Source organism: Phyllostomus discolor, chromosome 6 (assembly GCF_004126475.2).
Source record: "Phyllostomus discolor isolate MPI-MPIP mPhyDis1 chromosome 6, mPhyDis1.pri.v3, whole genome shotgun sequence".
Lineage (NCBI taxonomy): Eukaryota > Metazoa > Chordata > Mammalia > Chiroptera > Phyllostomidae > Phyllostomus > Phyllostomus discolor.
This window is the reverse complement of record NC_040908.2, coordinates 64730321-64750194: the sequence shown is the minus strand read 5'-3', so window position 1 is coordinate 64750194 and position 19874 is coordinate 64730321. Positions and strand designations below refer to the sequence as shown.

Sequence of the window (19874 nt, the reverse complement as noted above, 5' to 3'; positions counted from 1 at the left end):
CTGTCCAATTAATTTTTTATTTATAATGTTGTGTTTTTGCATTTTTATCCCATTTGGTTCTTTCTTTTTAAAAAAAGTTTCTATACATCTCCTGAAATTTCCATATATTATATCCCATTCACTCTTTAATAAAGTCATCATATTTTTTAAAAGGCTTTGCCTTCTCATTTCCACATATGGGTCATTTGGGAGGTTTTTTCTATTGATTGGTTTTTACCTTGTTTGCAAATTACATGTTCCTATTTTTCCTTAACTCTGGTAATATTTTACTGTACTGGACATTGTAAATAATACCCATTCTGCATCCTGTTATCTTCCTTAAAAGAGTGTTAAGTTTTATTCCACATGCAGTTAAATCACTAGCAGATAAACTTGAATTTATGAAGACTTGATTCTATGCTTTGTCAAGGAGAATCTTTCCAATTGTGTCTTTAGTTTCTTTTAATTTTACCTTTTGTTCCTCGGTGAATTCCTTCTCCTGGGACACAGTCTTAGGCCTACAGTGTGGCACGTCAAGGGTTTCAGAGGTAAGCCCATTGACTTTACCATGTCCCTTTAACTTGGCAGGACTCACATGACACATTCTACTTCCCGTGCAGTAGGAAACAGTTAAGTTCTTTGCTCAGCTCTTCAAGCCTTCCAGAATAAATATCACCTGAGTTCTCTGGAGGCTTGTCCACCAACACAAATTTCAGTTATCGGGTAAGGATCTGAGGGGTGACTCCCTTTCTGTGACTTCCCCCTTTCTTTTGATTTTCTTTTCAATTTTCAGTCTTTCTGATAGTCTCAAACTCCATCTGCTAACTCCTCAGGATATTAAGATTGAGGTGTCCATGTAATAATTTCCTTTTTAGCATAAATGTAGGGAAAGGCTTTCTAACTGCCAGTTAAAATCCAGAAGCAATAAAGAAAAATATTACTACATTTGGCCACAAAAATTAAAAAAATTGTTTTACATGGCAAAAATTACCATAAACAAAGTCAAAAGACAAGTGACAAACTGGGAGAAAAATGTTACAACATGACCACAAGCTAAGATCCTTAATATAAAAAGTATTCTTAAAAACTGATAGGACAAAAATATCAAAAAACCCTATGGACAAATAAGAGAATAATATGAATGGATAATACATAAAAATATATTAAAATGACACAGAGATGAGAAAGTGCTTAAACTCACTCATAATTAGAGAAATGTAAATCAGACCAACATAGAAATATCATTTCTTATCAAGTTGGCAAACATAAAAATGTATGAGAACATAGTCTGTTCATGAGGTTGTGAGGAAACAAACTTTGCTGTGGGAAGTGCAGACTGGTCCTTCTTTTTTTTAATTTTTATTTTAATCATTGTTCATATACAGTTTTCTCCTTTTTACTCCCAGTACAGTCCCCCCTCCCACCCTCCCCACTTCCCTCCCATTACCACCCTCCCCTTAGCTTATGACCATGTGTCCTTTAAGTTTGTTCCTGTAAACCCTTCCCACTGTCCCCTTAAATTCCCTCTTCTCTCCCCTCCAGTCACCGTCAGCCTGTCCTCTATTTCAGTGACTTTGGTTATATTTTGCTTGTTTCTTTGTTTTGTTATTTAGGTTCCTGTTAAAGGTGAGATCATATGGTATTTGTCTTTCACTGACTGGCTTGTTTCGCTAAGCATAATGTTTTCCAGCTCCATCCACGCTGTTGCAAAGGATAGGAGCTCCTTCTTTCTTTCTCCTGCATAGAATTCCATTGTGTAAATGTACCATAGTTTTTTGATCCATTCATTTACTGATGGGCATCTTCGTTGCTTCCAGCATCTAGCTATTGTAAATTGTGCTGCTATGAACATTGGGATGCATAGGTTCTTTTGAATTGGTGTTTTGGTATTCTTAGGATAGAGTCCCAGCAGTGGAATTGCAGGGTCAAAAGACAGATCCATTTTCAGTTTTCTGAGGAAGTTCCATACTGCTTTCCATAGTGGTTGTACCAGTCTGCAGTCCCACCAGCAGTGCACTAGGGTCCCCTTTTCTCCACAACCTCTCCAACACTTGTTGTTTGTTGCTTTGTTTATGATGGCCATTCTGACTGGTGTGAAGTGGTGCCTCATTGTGGTTTTAATTTGCATCTCTCTGATAGCTAGCGATATTGAAAATCATTTCATGTGTCTTTAGATTTTCTGTATGTCCTCCTTGGGGAAGTGTCTGTTCAAGTCCTTTGCCCACTTTTTAATTGGATTCCTTGTCTTCTTAGAGTGCAGTCTTGTAAGTTCTTTATATATTTTGGAGATTAAACCCTTGTCTGAGGTATCATTGGCAAATATGTTTTCCCATACAGTTGGTTCTCTTTTAATTTTGAATACTGTTTTCTTTAGCTGTGCAGAAGCTTTTAATTTTGATGAGGTCCCATTTGTTTATTCTTTCCTTTATGTCCCTTGCTCTAGGGGACACGTCAGTAAAAAATTTCTTTGTGAAATATCTGAGATTTTCCTACCTACGTTCTCCTCTAGGGCCTTAATGGTCAGACTGGTCCTTCTGAAGGAGAATTTGACAATATTTCACTAAACTACACATGCACCCACCTCTGGACCCAGCACTCACATCTCTAGAAATCTGCACCGAAGGTACACCTTAAGCAATACTAAAATATGAGGCATGCAGCTTTCACAGGTATCAGCTTTTTTGTTGTAGCATTATTTCCCACTAAAACTGTTAGAAATAAAATTAAATGCCCATATGTTAGAGAGGGGTTACTTAAGCTATGGTATATCTACACAGTGTATAATTCTGCTATTTTTTTAATGCAGTAGTTTTCTATACATTGATGTGAAGTGATTTCCAAGTTATACTGTTAAATGGAACAAAAATGTAGAAGAGTATCTATAGTATACTATTTTCATATAAGAGAGAAAGCAATGTTAAGAAAACACATTTTTGCTTTTTTATATGAAAGAAATACAGGAAAGATAATCCCCAAACTGAAAAGACTGGACACGTATAGGAGGTGTATAGGAAGAAAGGAAGGAATAGAAATTGGTTGCAGGGGTGAAATAGGAGTGAAAGTTCTCTGAGCATACCTTTTTGTGCAGCTTTGAGTTCTAGAAACTTAGTAATTTTTCACATAGCCAAAACATGAAGGACTAAAACCAACCCGACTGGAGGGGGATCCCAAAGTAGAAGACATATAGGAACAGAATACCCTAACTGTGTTGCAAGTGAATAACATAACTTCACTGAAGGGTGTGGAGAAAGAAAAACAAGTGAAAGTTGGAAATACTTTGAAATCAGAGTATATTTTGAGTAGCTGCTGTGAGCTAGATTCACAAACAACACCAATGTGTTCTATCCTGAAATGACTTAATATGTCTACTAGAGAAGATAAAATATGTAAACACATTGTAGGCAATTAAAGCCAGAGAAAGAAATTACAAATGAGAAGGAGGGAAGTCCTGTGGTTTTTGACTGTAATCAGGACTCTTTGTATGAACTCACGGTTTCAAATATGGTGAGTTGGCCAAAAAGTTTGTTTGTTTGTTTGTTTGTTTGTTTTTCCATATGATGGTTCTAGTAGTGCTTAGTTGTCTTTAACTTCATTTGAAGTTAAATGAAGTTAACTTCCACCCACAATACCACCTACAATTTTGGTAGGTGGTATTGTGACAGCTGTCATATCAGCTTCCATTTTTAAAAAACTTATCAAAGTTGGTGAATTTTTGTGTAGCTATTTGAATATTGAAGATGGAAGAAAATAAGTGGCATTTCAGCATTTTATGCTTTATTATTTCAAGAAAGGTAAAAATACAACTGAAATGCAAAAAAAAAGATCTGCGTAGTATACGGAGAAGATGCTGTGACTGACTGAACGTGTCAAAAATGGTTTGTGAGGTTTCATGCTGGAGATTTCTCATTGGATGATGTTCAGTTAGACCAGTTGAAGTTGACAGCAATTAAATTGAGACATTAATTGAGAACAAGCAATGTTATACCGTGTGGGAGATAGCCAATATTCTCAAAATATCCAAATCAATAAAGCTATTGGTGAAAAAGTGAAAAATGTCTGTTAGCTTATGTAAAAAACCATACAGACTTTTTGGCCAACCCAATACACACACACAGATCTCTGTGAGAACATATGAGTTAGGAAACGCACATATACATTCCTTAGCTCAGAACAGAAATAGAAGCAGTGACATTCTACTAGCAGTCAGTACACCCAGCAACCAGATATCGGTTCTTACTTTTCTCCAGTAAAAGGAACCAGGGGTTCTTGGAGACATGGATGACTGCAGGTCTGGCAAGGAAAACACAAGATGCACCTAGAATATTTGTGGTATGAGGAAATTAAAAAAGTGCTAAAAAAGGGACGGGGACATATGAAAGGGGCTCAGGATCTAACCTTAAGGAGCTCCTGCTGGTCAAAGCTGCAATAATATGAGCAAGAAAACAAATAATTATAATATTGGATTGTAGTCCAAACAGAGAATAAATATCTCCAAATCTACAGTGATATAAATGGAATAAATATGTAATAGGAAAAGGAACATCTCTTGCTTCTGATTAATGAATGTAGTAGAAATGAGGTGAACAGAACATCCCTACTAGGCAAACACCTCTGTAGTAATTGTTGCCAGGAAAGTTCATAAATGGATCCTAAAAATCGTGGGTAAAAATTTTAAGGAAAACTAGAATATTTGCACAATCAAATATCAGTCTCATATTTGTTCTTGATGACTGTGTTACTTAGACAAAACCACTTTCTTGATCCTCAGGTTGCCTGTCTGTAAAAGGGCAGGTTTGACTAGATCACCTTTGAGGGGTCCTTCTGGCTTTCCCACCAAAGGAATGACTGCATCTCCCATGTGGCTATCAGGGATATAACTTCCTTTTCCTTTGTCTTCGCTTCACTTCCTCTTTCTTCTTTCAATTTCATTCACTACGCATAAGAAGTTTCTCTAGAATGAGAATTTAGGGCGCTTTCTATGAGAGAAAGATAGAGAAAATTAGAAGTGAGGGAGGAAGAGGAAATGCAACTCCTAATATTAACTGGGTTGCTATGGGACAAAGAAAAGAGAGAGGAAAACATCACAAAACAGAATTGTTTCCTAGAACCAGAACTAACATAGAGGGACATGCCAAGCTAAAGGCTTGGGAGCACTGTTAATAGGTGAGGCAGGCGCCATCAGTCTTGGGTCTTCCTGCCCATCCACTCTGTACCACCATCTGCCCCTTCCTCAGCCACCACATACAGCTAGCTTCCTGTGAGGTGCAGTTAGTCACCTCTCCCATCCCTGGAGCTTCCCAAGTTTAAACATTATTTCTCACTGAAGAATGGGATTATGTTCCCATTAAAGGAATTTCAAATGCCAGTCAGCAGAGGGGGGCCACTTTTGAAGAAGGCGGCTTTTGCTTAGGCAGCACCCAAGTTCTGTAGATACAAAGGCCCCTCCATCAGGTTGTCCCAGTCTTCTGGTTGTCTTTTTGATTCAACTTGACCACAGGAGTCAGCAGATGATGTATCAAGATCAATGTGAACTACGAACTCAGGAAATTTAGTTTCTAATGCTGTTTCCTGTCTTTGATGATCTGTCTTTGGAACAAAGCTCTTGATATTTCTGTGCCATGAGATTTTCAGTAAAACATCTGCTATTCAGGCCACTGTGTTAGTTTTAGAAAGTGTAACAAACACAACCCAGCCGTTATCTGTTCCCTGTCCCCACCCTCAAACTCTCCAAGAAGTACCAGCAAATCAGCACCAGATTTTCCCTCTAGGTTCTTCATCAGTGGCCTTTTCCCAGCTCCCCTCTGCAACTACCAGCTACCCTGTGACCAAAGCTCTTGAGGACCTGCGACTGATGGAGGTTCCAACAGCCCTAGCTCCAGCATATGCCATGTGTGTGGCATCCACCTGTCAGTGCAGGCAGCTTACACTTTTCATAGACAAGAACTCAGATAAGATTTCAAACCCCAACACAGTGACCCAAGCAAAGATGCTGCTAGTGTAAAATGATAACGAACAACATAGCTGGCATCGTCTGTAAGAAAGAGCCTTTACAGGAATACTATGGCCCTGGCTGGGTAGCTCAGTTGATTAGAGCGTCATCTGCAACATGCCAAAGTGGCAGGTTTGATCCCAGTCAGGGCACATACAAGAATCAACTAACGAATGCATAAATAAGTGGAACAATAGATCAATGTTTCTCTCTCTTTCCCTTTCTTTCTCTCTCTAAAATCAATCAACGACAACAAAAAAAGCTTCCCCCCCCAAAAAAAAGAATACAGAAATACAATGGTTGTAAGATGTCTTAAAGATCTAAATTAAGAGCTTTAAAGTCACATGTACACCAAAGACTAGTCAGGTTGCACAGAGCACAACAATAAAAATTGTAGGTGACAGTGATTTTTCTAAACAGAAAGCTCTAGAAAGTTGCCTCTCTAATAATCTTATGTCTACCCTCTACCAGTTCTCCATCCAAATCACAAATTATGAACAAGGGAAAATAAGTTAGGGTGGTTGCTTCCAAGTTAGTTCGCTCCTGGATTTTGAGCCACGGTCACTTACAAACCATCTCCCTTTTCCTTGAAACTCAGCGTTCAGGGTGGTGGAGGGCAACCTGCATCTGATTTTTATAAACACTGAAGGGGGGAGCCACTAGTGTGGTGAGAGACTGAACATGAATCAACTCCTGATTAACTAGAGCAATTTTCATCCCACCTGTGTTCTCATCCCTCCACCTGCTCAGTTTTTGTTACACACACTTGAAACGAGTCGTTTCTCTTGTGAGGACCAAGTGGTTGACTCTCCAATGCTGACTGTGAACCACTAGCCCTTAGTATTTGTACCAGGTTACGAAGCACATGGACTATCTAATGTGCAGACAAGGGTCGGCCAAGCTTCTCTAACATAAAATGTGCTTTTGAAGAAAATTAAGAGCTTTACTCAAGAGCTGAGAAGAAAAGCAGATTTCTAAAGCCTACTCATGTTTTTGCCTTTTTAAAAGATCCTCAACAAAATCACATGATTATTTTTTTACAAAATCTGGGAATTCTAGATGAAATCACCCACCTCTGGACACTGTCCAAAGGCTCTTGTCCAGACTCTGTTTGGGTCAGATGTTCAAAATGCTGAATAGACCATTTTATTTCAAGATACACAAAATTAATGTAGGCAGACATGCCAACACACAGCTAGCTGAACAAAAAGCTGAGCCAAAAATACAATCTAAAATATAGAAGTCAATATGCTTTCCTCTAAGCTTTCAGGCCTGGTCATAATTTAGCACTTATCTCATTGCACCTTGGGTGGAAACTAGTGGACTCCCCCCAAGGCAGGAGCATATCTTAATCACCCCTGGGCTCTTCCCAGGCTTAGGCCTGGAAAATTATATTGCCAATGACTATTTAATTGAAACTGCCATTAAAATGGTTACGTTAATGGTAGTAGCTAAGATAATTAACATGAGTACAAAGTATATAATTTTTTAAAATGCTTTTAAAAAACATATTCTATGTTATTCTAGCCTTGCAACAACTTTGTGTTGTACCTATTTTTACTGTCTCAAATATACAGTAATAGAAGCAGAGACTCAGAGTGGTAAAAGATAACTGTCTGATTCTAAAACCTTTGTATTTCTTCACCATATCACATGCCTAAAATTTTTTTGACATTCAGAAATCACACTCACATGTGTGTAAAGGCTCTCTTTGCTCAAAATCAGGAGATCGACATTTGTAAACAATTTGTCCTCTGGCAGAGAACAGTTAGAAGATAGTCCTGAATATTAAAGAAGAACCAAAGAGCATAGAGTTAAATAGGGCTAGAAGTAAATATTTTACAGTGGACCCATAATTCTAATGTCAGTGAAATAGAAATATGAAATATGAAAAGAAGATGACAAACTCCCTAATCCGGAAGATAAAACATGAGAAAGTTGAATAAACAAAGTGTTAGAAAAGAGTGTGCAGAAACGCGACTCCCGGGGAAGCATGGCTTGGTTCGGCACTTGTGGAGAACAGTGTGGCAGTCTGTCAAGTCTAAACTCTGCACACTGCTACATGTTTTTGCTGTGGCACTCTCTGTAAAAAACGGAAAAGTCAGAGGCATCAGAAGTGGTAAAATGTAGTTGTCTGATTCTAAAGCCTTTGTGTTTCATCATGTTCTTACTCACATAAAAGCAATGCCACTTCAGATTATTAAATGAAAATGTTGGTTAAAAACCACCATAATCTCCTTTTTGTATTTTGTTTAAAAAATGTGTGTATCAATGCCCAAACTACTGAACAAATTTTCCTTTCATTATGCTATATTAATTATTCGTCGCTACACAATAAATTACCACCAAATTTAGCATCTGAAAAACTAACTTTTATTCTCTGACATGGTTTCTGAGGGTGAGGAATCTGGGCGAGTCTTGACTGGGTGCGCTGGCTCAGCTGCTCTCGTGGGGCTGCAGTCCAGTTGCCGATGGCCCCAGTCTTTGCCATCCCCGAAGATATGAATAAGGCTGGAGGAAAGACTTCTGTGCTCATTCACACAGGTTTTGACAAGAAGACTCAGTTGATTGCCACAGGGGCTCATGGGCTGCCTGGCTGCTCTTTACACTTCCTTCATCTGAGGGAGGGAGGGAGACTAAGACAGAAGCCACAGTGTCTTTATAACGCAGTCTCAGGACAGACACACCATCACGTCTGCTGTACTCTGGTGGTGACACAGACCAGCCCTGCTACAGCGTGGTGACTACGTAAAGGTGTGTACACCAGGAGGCGGGATCATTGAAGGCCATCAGGGACCGTGCCTATCGCAGCCCATCCTCCCTCTTCCTCAAGGCCCACAGAGTCTCATCCCATGATAGCACTAGTTAAAATTCCAGAGTCCCAGCATTTCCATCCAGTCTAGGTGCAGATAAGGGCTCCTCAGATGCCATTCCTTCAGTACAGTTCCTCTTGATTGAAGGCTGTTCGCTAAAGAGACAAGCCATCTGTCCCCTAATTGGCCGAGATAACCACCATATATACTCTTGCACAAGAAGGAAGAGAATGGGAGGAACGGAGGGGCCAGTGATCCATAGAAACTCCAAAATCCAGCTGAGCAAATGTCAGAAGCTTCCTGATTGGGCGTGTCCTCCCATGCCCAGCTTTTATTGTCCATGGCTCTTGGACCCTCCCTCCGGGCTCTTGGTTCTTCCCTCTGCACTTCCAGCCTCCAGAACTGTGAGACTATAAATTCCTGCTGGTTAAGCACTCGCAGCCCCTGGTATTGTGTTAAGGCAGCCCAAGCAGATGAATATGTTAATCTTCTGAAAGCTATCTGAAAATGTCTTGCAACTACTGCCCAATCCAAGTGTACTCTTCTTTTTAAATGCATATAACTACATATCAATATATATAATTAGATTTGTTTCTATATAAAATGTATATGACTGGATTTGATTCTAATCTAATCTGAGAACCTATGCTTTCACTAAGAGAATCAAAACCTTTCATTTCATGTTAGAGGTAGAAGCTGGAAGGATTTATGACTGTAGGATAGAAATGTGGTGGAAGATGCTTCTCATGGTTTACTGTGGATTGAACTCAGGGATCATACTGTAATGGAAAAGTTGTTTTCAAGAAATCACCAGATTAGTGCATTTCAAGATCAAATCATTCCTCTTCTGGGGTAAGGGAGCAGAGACTTGCACGTAGCCCGGTTACATGACCAACAAAGGGAATATCACAGCGACCAGGAACCAGATTTCTTCAGAAAGCAAACCTGGAGGAATTCTCAAACCAAGGAGCAACAACAGGCAGTGGAAACTCGACGACTGCCCTCCAGCCTCCGTGCAGCTCACGGGGAGCAGCACTGGAGGGTCCCTGAGGCCTCAAGGACATGCTAACTCATTCTGCATTCCTCTGTATCTGATTATACAGACTTCTGGTCACTTATTTATCTTACCTGTGTCTTCTGTAGAGATTTACATGATAAGCACCCTGTGTTTAGTGCCCATGTTAACTTTCAATTTAATGAAACAATTTTAAACTACATTTCTCTAATGGTCAAAGCCAGAGCCAAACGACTTCTGCCTGCCCTGCGATTGAAGTAAGAAGCCGAGCATGTTTTTTACTTTACTTTAGCTTTTGTTTACCTTACAATATACTATAAACCCACTCTATTATATAACCAATTAGTCGAGGTTTTTTTTAAATCATGTTTCCCCCTGGCCAAAAAAAAAAACCCCAACATTTTTAACCTTTGAACTTTGTAACTATATTTAAAAACACGTATGTACTGATTGGTTTCACAGGACTATCTATCCTTTTAGATCTTCACTCTCTTATTTTTGAGTTATTAATTTTGAGTTTTAAGTGTCCTATAGAGTACATCTTTGAATAATATTTTTTTACAAGCTCACACACAGGTAGTTTACTTTAGAAGTGATCTCAGGAAAGGGACCAAAGAGTAAAACTGAGAAGGTCAATGTGAGGATGTATCCTTGAGTTGAGCCCCCCTGTGGAAGCTGGGGCTCACTCTGTGTGGAACATTCCTTAGTGTTGTCTACCTGAGAGAGAAAATGACAATACTTGCCCACTAGACTCTGCCCCCATTGGTTGAATAATTTTTAAAGAAGGCCAAATGAGTGAAATTGCTTCTGATTCTTAGATATCCAAAAAAACCTCTCCACTGCCTGTGACTGTGGATTAAACTTGGCTTGGAGTGGGGTGCTTAGATCAGGACATTTCCTGTGTAGAGCAGCAGGTACTTCACGCAGAGTGGTGGGTAAAAACAGGAGCTAGCTTATTTTTCCCCTTTGTGGCTAAGCTATTACCTTCTGTCTGGTTGCTCACAAAATCATCTTTTTTTCTCTAGATGTACAGGCTATATCCAGATACAGGCATTTTTTCCCTATCAAAATCTTGATTTTTTTACACTAGGGAAAATATTTTTTAAAGTATCTTTTATTGATTGTGCTATTAGTTTTCCCCCTCTACCCCTGCTCCACCCTGCCCCCCAACCCTCCAGCATCCCCCTCAACCTTAGTTCATGTCCGAGGGTTGTACATATGTTCTTTGAGTCCTCTGTTTCCTATACCATTTTTTATCTTTCCCATCTATTTTATGTCTACTAATTATGCTTCTTCTTCCCTGTACCTTCCCACCCATTCCTCCCTTCCCCCTCCCCACTGAAATCCTCCGTGCGATGTCCATTTCTCTGATTCTGTTCCTGTTCTGGTTATTTGCTTAGTTTTTGTTTTCATTGTTTTTCTTTTCTTTTAGGTTCATTTGTTGATAGTTGTGAGTTTGTTGTCATTTTACTGTTCATATTTTTTATCTTCTTTTTCTTAGATAAGTTCCTTTAACATTTCATATAATAAGGATTTGATGATGATGAACTCCTTTAACTTGACCTTATCTGGAAAGCACTTTATCTGCCCTTCCATTCTAAATGAAAGCTTTGCTGGATAGAGCAATCTTGGATGGAGGTCCTTGCCTTTCATGACTTCAAATACTTCTTTCCAGCCCCTTCTTGTCTGCAAGGTTTCTCTTGAGAAATCAGCTGATAGCCTTATGGGCACTCCTTTGTAGGTAACTCTCTCCTTTCCTCTCGCTTCTTTTAGGATTCTCTCTTTATAGTTAATATTGGGTAACTTAGTGATGATGTGCCTTGGTGTGTTCCTCTGGGTCCAACTTCTTTAGGACTCTCTGGGCTTCCTGGACTTCCTGGAAGTCTATTTCCTTTGCCAGACTGGGGAAGTTTCCCTTCATTATTTGTTCAAATAAGCTTTCAATTTCTTGGTCTTCCTCTTCTCCTTCTGGCTCCCCTATAATTCAGATATTGAAATGTTTCAAGTTGTCCCAGAGGTTTGAAAGAGTCTCTTCACTTTTTTGAATTCTTGTTTCTTCGTTGTTTTTTTTTTTTGGTTGGATGTTTTTCTTTTTGTTCCAAATCATTGCTTTGACTCCTGGTTTCTTTCTTGTCATTGTTGGTTCCCTGAATATTTTGCTTTATTTCATTTTGGGTATCCTTCATTTGTCTTTTCATTTTTCAACCAAGCTCAACCAGTTCTGTGAGTATTTTGATTACCAGGGCTTTAAATTCTCTGTCAGATAGGTTGGCATTCTCCTCATTGCTTAGTTCTGAGATTTTGCTGTGTTCTTTCATTTGGGCCATATTTCTTTGTCTCAGCACGACCGATAGATTGTAAGGGGGTGGGGCCTTAGGTGTTCACTCCTGCAGGGGCTGCCTGTGGGGGAGGGGCCAGAAAGGGAACAGGGTATCTCGCCTGCACACTTTCCAATGAACTCTGTTGTAAGACTGGGAGTTTCTCCCACTGTAGCAACCACCATGTCAACGCTGAGTCTCAGTTTTCCCCTTAAGTCAGCCCTGTCCACGCAGCCTGTGAAGTTAGGCAGCCAGTTACACCCGCAAGGTCCTCTGCCTCACTGTGGTTTTTCTGATTTGGCCTGCGAGGTCCACCGCCTTACTGGTCTGGTTGTTCTGGTTGATTTTTTCTTTAATGCCTTGGTTGTCAGAGTTCCATTCAGTTTGATTTTCTAGCGCTTTTGCTTGTTTATTGATTTTAGATTGGTTGTTATCCTCCTTTTGGTTGTGCAAGGAAGCCAAAGGTTTCTACCTATGTCTCCATTTTGGCTGGGACTCAGGAAAAAATATTTTTCTATCATGTCTGTGATTATTATTTCTGCTCCTTTTGTTCCAGCATTGTTAGGAGCATTTGTTATCCACAGGTTGGATTTTTACTACTTTCACTCTGTATCTATTATGATATATCTTGCCATTCCATCTTTATACTTTACACAGTCTTGAAAAGAGAGTTCACAGATTACATTTTATCCATTGTTAATTCTGTTTACTAGTGCAGCTATAACATTTTTGCCTTTGATGGCATCCTTCTCTCATTTTGGTTGTCTATATGTTTGATAAGGGAAGGTTACCTGGAGTGACTTAAACTCACCTGCAGGGTAGCATTTGGCAGGGCCTCACTGCAGAAATGTATTGGGTTGTCCAAAAAGTTCATTCTGTTTTTCCATAAGATGGCCCTAATAGCACTTAGTTGTCTTAAACTTCATTCAAAACAATTTTGTTAGATTGTGACAGCAGTCATATCAGTGTACATTAAAAAAACATAAAAATTGGCAAATTTTTGTGTAGCCATTTTAATATTGAAGGTGGAAGAAAAATAAGCAACATTATTGGCATATTATGCTTTATTATTTCAAGAGAGGTAAAAATGCAACTGAAACGCCAAAAAATAAAAGAAAAAAGAAAAAAGATTTGTACAGTATATGGAGAAGATGCTGTGACTGATTGAATGTGTTAAAAGTTGTTTGCGAAGTTTTGTGCTAGAGATTTCTTGCCGTACAATGCTCCATGGTCGGGAAGAACAGTTGAAGTTGAGAGCAATCAAATCGGGACATTAACTGAGAACAACTGTTGTTATACCACGTGGGAGATAGCCAACATAATCAAAATATCCAAAGCAATGAAGTTATTGGTAAAAATGAACAACATGTCTTTTATGGAAAAAAACAATATGGACTTTTTGATCAACCCAGTATATGGAGGGTGGTCTGATTTGCACCATATGGCCCAGTTCCCAACAGGTACTCATCAGTCTGGCCCTGTTCCACCAGGTTGGATCTTGACCACTATGGGTCCCAGGGATGCTCTGCCTCCAGAGCTCTTCCTAAGGGAATACCTATCACCATGTGCCACTCATCCTTCTCCCTCTACTCACTCTGTGTTTATGGGAAGATGCGATCTTGGAACTGGCATGAAACTGAAGGAGAATTACATGGGGCCCAGATTTTGGCTAATTCCCATGCAGAGGTTAACAGTGGTCTGGTTTCAGGTTCCAAGAGCCCTGAACCCCTCTGCCTGGCAGAGGTTGAGATAAGCAAATCCTCCTCTTTAGTCTTGTTGTCTGTTCAGTGTTGTGATTAGAAGACAAAACAGATGTAGGCTGGGGCAGGGGGTGTTTTCTCAAACCATCCCCATTGGCACTGTGTTTGGTGAACATCCCCTTTAGATTTCTATCAATGCTGATGCAAGGTTTTATATCTTTGCAGAGCATCATGGATGTTTTAAAAGGAAAGAGAGTGTCTCTCAGGCTGATCAAATGGTTAATTTCTTACACATGCCTGGCACACTTTTCCCCAGAAAAACAATGTACTTATTATACATACAGACAATGACTTTTCAATTCCACTAAAGGCTAAAAATTACTCCATCTACGAACTTCCACAGCAGCCAAATGATGCTGGCAGGTAGAATTCTAAAAGATGAGCACAAAAAGGTTACACAGTAGCACCAGCGCCTCCAGGGCAAGCAGGCGGTCATGCAGAGTAGACTGTAGGAAGGCCAGCTGTTTCCAGAAGCTTGTAATAACACTGACTCCGTACCTACTACATTCAGCAGACAGTCCACCAGTAAGAATACGTCTTAAACACATGTCAAGAGGAAAACTGTAACATAATGTATCCTTACCTTATAGTGTGTTCTGGCCAACAAACCCCGATGAAGAACACTTTCAACGAAAATTCACTGCTTTCAACAGAAAGGTGAGTTACCAACTGTGTCCATGTTAAATGCCAGGAAACTGAAGGAAAAATACAGTGGTCATCATTATTATTTTGTCTTCACCAAGAAACACATTTGAAAAAAATGCACAGGGCGAGTGTTTTCAAAAGGAATGTCCACCCAGCGAAGACGTGCTATCTGCGCACAACAGTCCCCGCACGTGCCCATCAGTGTCTTTCTGACTAGTGCTGGGCTCTGCTTCCTCCTCCACCTGGTCCTGGTGGTATAGAGATAATTTGATCTCCTGCTTTTCCTGCTACAATTGTATGATAAGTAGCATTCAATATTTTATACAGTTTTTTTTCATTAACAGCTATATAACTTCCATTAAGTGGGTTTATCATAACTTAATCATTTGTTGGGCTAGTGTCATAATAATGATGAAAAGTGAATAGTATGAATAAACTGTATATGTCACAAAGTATTTGTCGATGAGTACTATTCCTTAATTGTATTATGTATCAGGCACTGTGCTAATTATTGCTGTGGATCATTCAACGATATCAATAATTTTATGATATGGATGCTATAATTATCCCACATCGAGTTTGAGAAACTGAGGCTCAGCAAGATGTGGCAGCCTAATTGAGGAGGCCACACAGGCAGAACGCACTCAAGCTCAGGTTTTGTCCCAGGGGACACCAGGCTCCAGGGTCGAGGAGCAGGAGGGGCAGTGAGAGGGGTGTGGGCAAGCACAGGGGAGGGTATGCCACGAAGAGGGTGACTTTCTTTAGCAAACAGGAATTTCTATCTTCCCCATCTGGCAAATGAGGAAACTGAAGACAGAGGAGTTAAGAGGCTTAAGTATAACAGACTCAGAACACCCACTATCAAAGCTGTGCCCTGCCACCTAGTCTCCTAGAGCCTGTTTCGTGCAATGACAGACTCCACCTGGAGTCCAGGTGAGGAGACTCAATGGGTGCCCACAGAGTAGCTATTAATTGAAGGGATTTCAGGACACCAGGAAGTTCCCAGCCCATCTTTCCTCATGTTTCCATCTTCTCATGTCCAGTTATTACCATAAAACAGTCACTTGGAGCACCAAGGAGTCTCCCCCATTGGCCAAGATGGTAGCAAGGGGAGGTTCTTCACTGAGCACACAGAAAGCTGGCAAGATGATTGGATAGAAAAGAAAAGCCCTTCCCCTCCTCCTTTGAGACCAGATTAGGGGTAGGACTAGGGCAGGTAGGCACATGTGCCACAGAAGTCAAAATGGCACAGGGGACGGTGCTGGGCCAAAGAGGCCTGTCTAGCCTGGGGAAGAAGGGATTGGTTGAGATGTGGACCTACCTGAAGAGCATGAAAGTTTGGGTAATTGATTGGTATTTTGAGAAGGTGCCTGGTCCATACCACTTCTAAGCTAATATAATCCCAGAGGAACAAATAAGCTCTCTCTCTTTCTTGTGACCTGCATTCACATGGGGCACTTGCCCATTCTCTCCCTGGGCCATGTGGCCTTAGCAGTCACGTGGCCCATGGCCTCCAGGAGCCTCTCTGGCTCTCTCTTGCCCACCTGGTGATGCACTAGTCCATGCCTTTGTGTACTCTCTCGGCCTGGAGCACATGACCATGTGGCTCTAGAAGCCACATGGCCCATGACCCTGGAGGCCCCACACGCAGGCTCCAGGAGAGGGCCTGAAATGGACAGCAGCTGGGAACAAGCTAAGCTACCTGGATGGGGGCTAAGACCACTTAGCAGCTGCCTGCAGGCTCCATAGGACTGCACTTCAGAATAGAGCAGGAACTCTGGACACTGGCTTTTGTCTTGGCCTTGCTGAGGACACAGTTGAACTTTTTTTTCCATGGCAGAAAGAGAAGGTAGTTTTTGAGATGGGAGTTCGCCATTCTCCCAGGTTGTGCAGCACCTGAATAAAGCCTCTTCCCTTTTGCACCAGCATCTGCCTCACAAGTTTCGCTTTTGTGGCAACAGGCAGCCAAACCCATTTTTTTCTACGTACACTATGACTGCCAACCTACTGCTCTGTTAGAGCCTAAGGCCCACATGGCTGAGAACCTGTCAGTGCTGCATCATCAGTGCCTGGAGAAGCGCCCACGTCACAGTGTGGATGACAGGCGCTCTTCTTGGTATACATAAAAATTAGAGCAAGTAAGGTTTTGGGACTTACATAGATAAACAAGACAGACTGAATCAGTAAGTCTAAATGTGTGGGAGAGAGATGTGTAGTGTTTTGGAGGTTAAAAACCGAAACAAAAATAAATGAACTGGAACTTTCTAAATATTTACAATTGGAAAACTGCCTTTGGCGCATCTCAAGCCTGTCCTGGAAAATTTGCTGGGAGTAGAGAGTTGCAAGTGGGTGAGAGTCTGTTATGCTTTCAGAGTGATGGGGACAAGCCCTGCTCTGCTCCCTGGAAAAGAAATGAGAGGGCAGATATGCGTGGCCAGTTTGAGAACAAGGTTGCTGAATGGATGGAACTGATTGTGATGGAAACTGTACTGTTCTTTCAATTCTCCATATGTTGGGCAGTTTCAGACTAATGAAGGGAAGGCTATCAGAACTACAAACCGTTCACTCAGGACTAGAAACATTAAAAAGATGCACTGACTTCGTGGAGTGTGCAGGACAAACTGAGACATTAAAACTAAGACACTTAAGGGAAATGGTTCTCAGATACTGAAGCTGATAAGATAGACTGCAGTCTGAATAAACAGGAATCTGAGCAGTAATAAAAAAAAGGGGGGAAAATGACAGAGTATAGATTTCCTAATTTTACTTCATCCCAATGTTCATGAAAAGTCCCATACTATCACTCACGTGTTTCCCATGTTTGTTTTTTTTAAGATTTTATTTATTTATTTTCAGAGAAAGGGAGGGAGAAAGAGAGGAAGAGAAACATCACTGTGTGGTTGCCTCTCATGCGCCCCAAGCTGGGGACCTGCCTGGCAACCCAGGCATGTGCCCTGACCGGGAATCAAACCCAAGACCCCCTGGTTTGCAAGCCAGCACTCAGTTCACTGAGCCACACCAGCGAGGGCTGTTTCCCATGTTTTTAATCAGGAACGTAATTGTCCTCAGAAAGTAGTCCAATACATTTGGGTTATGGAGCCCAATAATCTATCTCCAAATAAAAAATAACAATTTAAAAAATACACAAAAGGAAAAATCATGTAAGCTCCTCAGAAGTAAAATAAAAGAGACAATACATTTATGAGCATACACCAAAGAAGGAGGAAACAGAAGTACAACAGAAAAGATTAATAAAGGGAAAAGCTCCTTGTTTGAGAAAAAATGAATTACACAAACATCTGATGTGATTAAACTACACAACACAGAAGAGAGAAGGCATAGAAATAATGGTAGGGATGACAAATGAGACATAACTATGAATCAGTAGAAGTGAAAAATATAATTAGAGAATAGTATGAAGAATCTTATAGCAGTAAATTCAAAACTAAATGGATAAATTTCTATAAAACGACCATTTACTAAAACCGACACAAGAAAGCCTAAATGATCCTAACACAATTAAACAAACTGAATCAGCAGTTTAACCACCCCCACACCCAGACAGGTTTCAATTAACTATCAAATTCTTCCACAGGATAAGAAAGTACTCCCTCAATAACTTCATGAGATGAGAAAAACTTGATATAAATCCAAATCAAGGAAGTACAAGAAAGGAAAACAATATACCAATCAACAAAATCCCTAAAAGAAAATAAATAAATAAAACAAGCCAGCCAAGCCCAGAAAAATATAAAAATGGTAACACAGCATAACAAAATCGAGTGTTTCTCACGCATGCAGGGGTAGTTAAAAATTAAACGATTTACAAGGGTTACTTAGCAAATTAACAGACTAAAAAAGATACATCACAAAATCATTTCAATAGATACAAACAATTATTTGTACTAAAGCGAATATAAATTCATCATCTAGTAATGATAAAAATACATTAAAAATAAAAATAAATGAAGCTTCTTTAGGAACTAAAGTGTGTCTGTAAAAAAGTTTAACAAATATTCTTCACAGTGAAATGTTAAACTAATTCTTTTTAAAACCAGGAATAAGAAAAAGAGCACCTTCTACATGACAACTGGAAAGGAAGAAGAAAGAAATCGTTATTTGCAGGTGGTATGACTGTCGATGGGAAAAAAAAAACAAAGAATCTACAGACATATTTAGGAAAGATTTATTTATGCTTGAGCTGACATACAAAACTTAAATGTGTTTATAATAAACTGGCAACAACAAAAAACAGTAATTTAAACATATCCTTTTAAATTACCTAGTAATAATTCTAGGAAAGGTTGTGCTACATATGGAGAATATTATAAAACTCTGGAAGACATGAAATTAAAATCTTTGAGGAAGATCATTTTATAACTATATCAATTTAATGCAAATCTATAGATTTACTACACTTTTGAAGAAAACTCCAGCAAAGTTTTTTTAAAATTATGGTAAAATATACCATCTTAACCATTGTAAGTGTGCAGTTCAGTGGCGGTAAGCACGTTGTTGCATCACCTCCAACATCTCCGGAATGTTCCATCCTCTCAAACTGAAATTCCATCCCTTTCAAGCACTAACTCCCCATTCCTGCCTCTCCCAGGCCCTGGCAACCACCATCTACTCTCTCTCTCTCTCTTTTTAAAGATTTTATGTATTTATTTTTAGGGAGAGGGGAAGGCAGTGAGAAAGGGAGGGAGAGAAACATCAACTGGTTTCCTTTCGAGCTCCCCCAACAGGGGACCTGGCCTGCAGCCCAGGCGTGTGCCCTGAACAGTGTGATCAAACTGGTGACCGTTTGGTTGGTGGGATCCTGCCCACCCCACTGAGCCACACCAGCCAGGGCCCCATCTACTCTCTGTCTCTATGAACCTGACCACTTCAGATACCTGATATAAGTGATCATACATTTTTGTCCTTCTGTGTCTATCTACAAGGGTTTTTTAAAGGAACTTGTTTGTCAAACTGATTCCAAAACTTATATGAAAGTGCTAAAGACCCAGAATAGCTAACATAATTCTGAATTATATTTCAGATATAATAGTATATCATATGTTATACAATAAATTACTATTATAAACCTAGTATAATTGTAATAGTGTATTGTTGGATTAAAGATATGCACACAGACTAGGAACAAAATAGCCCCAAATACTCTCCCACATATGGAATTTAATCAAATCCAGAGAGGCCATGCAGAGACTGGGGAAGGACAGCCATCTCAGGAAGTGGTGCTCGAACAGTGGACAGTCCCTAAGGGAGGAAAAATGAAACAGATCCCTTCCTCACACCACAGAAAAAAATTTCTAAAGGAGTCAAGAATCCAATTGAAAGGAGAAACCCTCAAAC

General features: G+C 40.0%; 1 protein-coding gene across 1 annotated transcript in view; it reads right to left on the bottom strand.

Annotated features, from left to right (window-relative positions):
* ACOXL (acyl-CoA oxidase like) overlaps nucleotides 1-19874 on the bottom strand; it is a 250567-nt gene that overhangs the window by 57577 nt on the left and 173116 nt on the right. The window contains 1 exon segment of the mRNA XM_036029966.1: nucleotides 14458-14569. Coding sequence (XP_035885859.1) covers nucleotides 14458-14569 — 112 coding nt within the window.